Below are 7,386 nucleotides of genomic sequence, written 5' to 3' on the forward strand. Positions count from 1 at the left end.
TTTTGTTTTTTTATAAATTATCCAAGCACACGATTCCTATCCATTTCTAATATACATTTGATATGATTAAATATTATTAAATTGTAGATAAATTCCAGGATCAGTTCCCACTTCACGTAGGCCTAGTATTTTCATCGGGTCGGTCGTAGAAAAATCTGATTGGTTGATAACTTTTGACGTTTAATCCAGGTGTGAAAAGAATTAATATCTAGCGCAAGAGCACGGAGATATGTGCGAGTGCACAGGACAACGTTTGAGCGCGCACACGCACACTTGAGCGAGAGGAGAGACGTGTTTTAAGTGCGCGCACTCTCTCTGTGCAAGAGCAGCGTATATCCGAGCACGAGCGGGGAGATTCGCGCTCGCGCATTCTACTTTCTCGCTACAAAAATGCGCTCTCGACATTTGGCAGTAAATAACGCCATATTGTTCTGAATTTATTTCATCAGTGTGTAAGACTGTGTTGTAGTGTGTGTATTTTTGAGGGTTTGTGTGTCATGTCTGAGAGAAAAATTATTTTTTTCAGCAAGATTGAGTTGTTTTGAGTGGAGAGTTGGATTTTGACCTGAATATAGGAAGTTTGGAGAATTGAGTTAGAAGTTATGGATTTGTGTTTCGCAAATAAAAGGCATAATTTCAAGAAATGTATTTAAGCAATCAAGAAAAAACTAATGATATATCCCCTTATTGTTTTTATCTTACAATTTAATTGACTACGAAGATAGTGGGCTCCAATAATATTTTTTAGATTTAAATTTAAAAATAAACTTTTAAGATTAAGCAAGGAATGGAGTGCTTACCATAGCCAACCAACTGGATTTTGCAGATAATACAGATTTCAAAAATCAGTTGGGGAAAGAATTTCACACAATGACCTTTACAATTTTTTTTGCTGCCAAGTTTATTCGAGTTGCACATTGTGTATTAATATGTCTGTGTATATCTTTTTTATCATTGTAACAATTTACATAAAAAAATAAATAAAAAAAAAAAACAAACAGAATAGGCTAATAGTCATAGTTCGATAACAATTAAATAATAAAACAATTATTTTCTACTGTCTTTAGACACACTGTCTGACAAAAATAATGCAATAAACTGAACTACATGGTTTCAGAAATTCACATTTAAGGAAATCTGTAAACACGAAGAGTCCCAGTAAGGTCATGTTTATATTTGTTTAAGAGTCAAGAGCAAAAGGCAATAGAACAAAGTGCTATTTTATAATCCCACTTGGTGCAGACTAAATAAGTCCGTCTTCAGCTGTTTATTTCAAATGCAGCAAATGTTAATAAATGCTGCAGTTTACAGTTACATTACAGATCATTTGACTGAAGAGCATCAATATAATGAAGCAGTTCATGATGATTGATGTCAAATTTCCAGAAGCACAGAGACTTAAGAGACACAGATAACATCCTGAGCTATGTCCATTGTTATGAAAATACAACAATAAAGCATTGACAATTCACAAGGAAAAGAAGAAAGGCACTTTGATAATTCAGTCATGCACCACAACATTGTACACTAATGGAATCCTTCTTCTAAAGGTAACAGAACATCTGATATCTGGTGCTATATTGTATCTTCAGAGGTATATCATGTACTTGCAATGAATGTCTGTGAGTTATGAATTCAATAAAATCACATTATTCAATAATATGAATTTCAATTATTTTCCAGTCTGGAATATTAGGAGAACTAGGCAGACAATTTAAACAACTGCACCATTAGTTCATGTACAATATGACAAAAAAGTAAAGAAAAAGTATATAAGTAAAGCATACATGTTTACACTAATATGCTTTACAATAATATTTCACCCAAAAGCGAAAATGCACTCACTCTCAGGCCATCCATCAAGAATTTGTTTTGAACTGTTTTGAACTTTTTTCATTTCTAAAAAGAGCTTAATCTATGCATGTCTCTCCTTATTCAGATTAGATGGTTTTTTCCAATGGAGAAAGCAATATTATGGATAGAGGACCCTTATTTTATCTGGAAGCAACAGTTTGAAGTTTTTAAAAAAAGTATTGATTAATTTGTTACAAACATGCAGCTTTTTGCTTCCAAATATGTTACTTGATGGAGTCACATGGATGTTTTTATTAGCTCTTTGAACTCTCATTCTGATGGCACCTATTGACCTAGTGATGTAATAATACATTTCTCCAGATCTTTTCCAGTGAAGAATCTTGAATGGCCTGAGGATGAATACATTTTAATTTTGGGGTGAACTATTCCTTTAAGTCAGCCATATTATCCTGATTTTCAAAGAATGTACCGTATCTCACAGAAGTGAGTACACCCCTCACATTTTTGTAAATGTTTTATTATATCTTTTCATATGACAACACTAAAGAAATTACACTTTGCTACAATGTGATGTATGTGTACAGCTTAAATAACAGTGTAAATTTGCTGTCCCCTCAAAATAACTCAACACACAGCCAATAATGTCTCAACCGGTGGCCACAAAAGTGAGTACACCCCTAAGTGAAAATGCCTTCATTGTAATCATTCATAGGCAGAAGACTGAGAAGAAGCATCTCCTCCACCTGAATCTATAGAGAGCCTATGGAGATAGTCTTCAGACTGCATGATGTACTCAGTCCAATCACAACACACTTCATTTATTCTGGGTCCGGTTCCTCCATACTCAGGAGGGAGGATAGCCTTGGGAAAGAAATCGCTGAGACTTCGGGAATAAGAACTTCCATGCATATGAATCTATACATAAAAACACACCACATATATTAAATTAAAGTGAATCACCTTAAAATTCCACATGTATGTACTTAAACGTGACTAACCCGTTGTTTGATTTTGTCTGGAAGAAATGGACGGATCATGGCAAAGACGGGATGGAAAAAAATAGGCTCATTTATCAAATGGATGCCACGTACTTTCAAAGGAAATGAGTCCTGCAAAACAGATTTGATGTTTTGTTCAATGCATTTTAAGTTAATCAATACTGTAATAATGTATTTTCCATTTTTTTAGTAATACTAAAAGGTTCCTATAAGAAAAAGAGGATCTACAAAAACCATGACATTGATAAGCAAGTATTTCCAGAGAGATGTTAAAGTCAGATCTTCTTCAAAAATCTGAATAAGTGATGTCTTCTAAATTTTTCATGAAAATGTTTTGATGAATACCTACTGTAAGCACAGCAGATATCTTCTTTGCCAAGAAAGGATTTATCTGCAGGGCATGTGCGAAGCACCAGTCTTGGAGATCAAAAATTGCTTTGAGTCCATTTCTTTGAGTCTCCCATTCTCGAACAATCAACTCTGATGTAATGAGGCTCACACGGAAAACCTCATAAGCTGTGAATTCTTTGGGGTTCCACTGACCTAAAAACAATTGACATTTTGTGATATTCTCCATTATACTGAACAAAACAATGCTTAAAAAATTGTTTGTATATGTACTTGCCAATCCGATAGATTAGAACGCGACTTCCAGCATCATCTCGTGATCTCAAAACTCCATGGTAATTGTTTTGCAGAAGTCCAATGACAGATGATGGCCTCAGGTCGGCTGTTATTTCTGGACATTCTTGTCTCCATTTATGATAGTTAATCAAAAGCTTTGGATAAAAAAATACAACATCAATGATATGTCTCAGCTAAGTTTTTTAACTTAAGAATATTATTGTGAAAAATCTTAACACTGAATACAAATAAGCATTGGTAATTGCATTGATTATGGTTGGGTTGACTTCTGAATGCAATGTCAACTAGAAATGTGTACATTCATTATTGTAAATCAAATAGCTAATGTTAGAGTGGCTTAAATAATTACGCTTACGAAAGAACATGTTGGTGAGCCAGAAATTTACATTCATTTGCATTAAATAAACAACGAAGAGGCAGGAAATCTGACTCTAGGCTATAATGTACATTTTAAATGAACTTAAGTATATAAACACAATTCATTTGCATAAATGAATTAGAAATGATCAGTTAGACTCATACACTGTGTGAAGTTTGTATGTCAGTGGGCCAGTCACCAGTAAATATTATTGCTAATCAAATCACGTATCACCAGCGGTATCACTATCACTACAGAAAGCACGTGGATTGGTTTACAAGTTAATATCAGTTGAGTTCAGTCATCGTTTAATAGTAGTTACTAACCTTGAGCGCCAGTGCCACATCAAAGTCTCTCGCCTGCAGAAACCGTATCAAAAAAGTCTCTGTCAAATTCAAGTGTCGAATGCTAACTTCTGCTGCTGCTTTTTGTTTAAGTTCAAACAAATACGGTGCAATCCGAATTGAATCAACAGGTAAACTGTTTAATTCTTCAATGTTGTCAACTTCTTCAGACTTCATATCTGCGCGAGTCGATCGAATGTTATGGTTTCTGAGCAGAGCTATTACGTAAAAGGGGGCAGGGAATGAGCCCCTCACATCCCAGTAACAACTAATGTTTTTTCACCTTTGTACAGGTCAAGTTTCGTCAAACATTAACCTAGAAAACTTTGTAGACTGAATCGCTCGCCAGATTGAACAAACACAAGACCCTTGTGGCCTATGGCCTACGTAAATCTTCCAGATGTTTAAGAGAGAGTAGCCTAAACCAGAAAATACAATGAATTAATCATCATGCTGTCCATTTCCAACGCTATCATTTAGAAAATCATTTTTGAACACAATAGTGGGGCATGTTGTCACGGTAGGTAGCCTATATTTTCATTACAGCAAAATACAAAATAATTCATTCAAGTAAACCTAAAATGTAAAAGACAACGTATGTAGTAAACAATAAAAATATATTACAACCATTAAAGCTCATGAAACTTTGCTGTTGTTTTTGTTCAGATTTTTCAGCTGAATGTTGATCCTATTTCATATATTTTTTATTAAACAAATTAGATGAGATACAAGATATTTCACACATGGGCACATTGGCTTTAAAGTGCAACATGCAGTCTTCCCAACATGCAGATTTGTAGCACCTGTGATGGTTTCACAGGGAATGTGTTGGCCAGTGCTTGCCTTTAAAAAAAACTGTTCTAACACCAATGTAATAATAAAATCACATGTAAAATGAATCACATTTGTTTACATTTTCTTTTGTAGCACAGAATTCTTAAATAAAATTGTTTAAAAATCTTCAATTCTTTAAGTTATTTACCTATTTCATTTTTCATACTAATAGGTTGCATGGGGAAAATGTTCCACAAAACATCTGTGTTCCTTTAGAATTGCTCACAATTATTAGACATTTCTAAAATCTAATTCAACCACTTGAAGTGTACCATTGAGGAAGTGCTTCTTTGTCCTGCTTGTGTGTAGTGTGTGTGTGTGTGTTTTGTAAAGCTGTGAAAAGTGCTATAGACGTATAACTTGAATTGTTTTTCACCTTTATTTATATAGCGCTTTATACAATGCTGATTGTGTCAAAGCAGCTTTACAGTGTCAACAGGAAAACAGAGGACAACAACAGTCATTTTCCAGCTAAAGTCAGTTCATTGATGATTTAGTGATGTCATCGTCATCATCCACTTCAGCTCTCTTCCAATAGTGTGCAATCAGTCAAGTGTCCCCAACTAAGCAAGGCAAAAATGTATTTTTATGTATTAACCAGTGGAATAAACCACGTCTGTGTACACTGTCTTTTGTAGCAGGATTTGCTTAGAGCATTAACGTTCATTTATTTATTTATATAATTTAATTTCTTTGTTGTATTTTTGTCCAGTATACACAAAGACAAATTCCTTGTACATGTAAACCCATTGTATCTGGCAATAAAGGGGACTGTGAAAGAACTTGTGGAGGAGCATTGATTGAAAGAGTTATTAAATAAAGAAAGAGTAAACATTGTGGCTAAGAGGTTGCATGGGGAAAATGCCCTATCAGATATTTGTCCATGTCGAAATCCTGATTATTACTAGTAGTGTTTTACTAGTACTAGTAGTTACACTTTAAAGGTTGTCTTGGATAGTTAGCAGATGTTAGGGGTTTTTTTGTGTGTGTTTTTTTAACATTGTAAAACAAGAAGTGTATGTGGGCAGCCTGCCAGTGTAAGAATGTGTTTTGCCAATGATCCACTGGATCGCAACATAGAACTAGACTTACACTTCGGGGTGTTGTTATGCAATAACAGTGTTTACATTAATGGGATTCGTTGTGACGATGTGCAATTTTTCTGATCGTATGATCAAATCATATTCATTCAGCAGCATTAGAAGTGCTTTGGCTGGAGAATGGCGTTAACTTATTGTGACAGTAAAACTAGATTTTGGCTAGCAGACAGGTCACAAGTTAACACAGGCACATTTCCTTGATTCAGCCATGCTGCATAATGTTACGCAGAGAGTAAAATCCTATTTGAATCCAAAAATCCACGATTGAATCAATGCAGCTCGGTGCATCTCCCAGCGCAACTATTTTTGGGCTTGTTCGAAACCCATGCCAAACAGACTTTTTGTTTGTTTGTTCTGTAATTCAGATACTGCGGGCGATCATACCATTAATTTGCAATCATTACAAGAATACCAAAATCGTGTAATGAGCAAGTGTTATTAGACAGCTTAATATCACGTCAGTTTGTGCTTTCAGAATCGGTGAATCTGCTGCGGTCGTCCCATCACATCTGGAGCGAAGGACCTGAACCAGGAAGTTGGTCACCAGATAACACGGAAACCGGTTAAAACGTAACACCTGCCTGAAAGAAAGCAGCTGCATGTGACCATTTCTTCTAAAAAAAAAAAAAAATAAACAAAAATTTAAATACTTTTCTACATTAAAATATATATATTTTTTTTATGATTACAGTTTTTGTCATACTGTCTAAACTGTTTGGTGAAGTATTGTAAGTTTATGTCATTTTAATAAGTGTTTTCCTTGCTTTTAACAGGCATAGCTATGTGTCAAGATAGTTTATCATGGATGTCAGTGTGTTGCAACCTTCCCAACATGCTCTCCCTTATCACAACATTGATGTAAAAGTTTGCCAAGTTGCCATAACATTGCAAAAATTTAATTTTATGTATTAATAAAGAAACACTTTCAATGGTCGGGTTATTTCCTCTTTTTAAGTTAAGTAAATACCTTTTTAAAAATCAGTTCTTACTTCTTTCTTACCCTCTCTCTGTCACGCACACATAAGCTATCAAATACAGAAACAAACACAAACAAACAATGACGTACCTGCATATCCAAATACAAACTTGGAATACTTTGAGATGGTCCTCACTGCAGAACACAAGATCCAGGGGGCGTGGTTGGATCCAGATCCAACTCCTCCCACCTTACATACCTGAACCTACCCGTCTCCACCCCCTGATCCCTAAACCCACCCATCTCCACCCCCTAGATGTGGATCCAACCCCACCCCCTGGATCTTTGTTCTGCAGTGAGGGGCTACTGAATACTT

The 7,386-nt window shown here is 35.2% G+C and overlaps 1 protein-coding gene across 1 annotated transcript; it reads right to left on the reverse strand.

The window, feature by feature from the left end:
• Positions 1 to 898: 898 nt before the first annotated feature.
• Positions 899 to 4,379, reverse strand: LOC306881084 (alpha-tocopherol transfer protein-like). Its single transcript, XM_079434990.1, has 5 exons — positions 4,143 to 4,379; positions 3,439 to 3,592; positions 3,163 to 3,356; positions 2,814 to 2,924; positions 899 to 2,730 (listed from the first exon to the last, which is right to left on the reverse strand). The coding sequence occupies exons 1-5, from the start codon at positions 4,335 to 4,337 to the stop codon at positions 2,518 to 2,520; spliced, it is 867 nt and encodes a 288-aa protein (XP_079291116.1). The 5' UTR covers positions 4,338 to 4,379; the 3' UTR covers positions 899 to 2,517.
• Between the last annotated feature and the right edge of the window lie 3,007 nt (positions 4,380 to 7,386).

The sequence above is a fragment of the Barbus barbus genome (genome assembly GCF_936440315.1).
Source record: "Barbus barbus genome assembly, chromosome: 15".
Classification (NCBI taxonomy): Eukaryota; Metazoa; Chordata; class Actinopteri; order Cypriniformes; family Cyprinidae; genus Barbus; species Barbus barbus.

Coding starts and splice junctions, on each gene's coding strand:
- LOC306881084 (XM_079434990.1), bottom strand. CDS start 4,337: ATGAAGTCTGAAGAAGTTGACAACATTGAAGAATTAAACAGTTTACCT. Junction 3,593..4,142: donor ATGTGGCACTGGCGCTCAAG/GTTAGTAACTAC, acceptor TTTTATCCAAAG/CTTTTGATTAACTATCATAA. Junction 3,357..3,438: donor CGTTCTAATCTATCGGATTG/GCAAGTACATAT, acceptor AATTGTTTTTAG/GTCAGTGGAACCCCAAAGAA.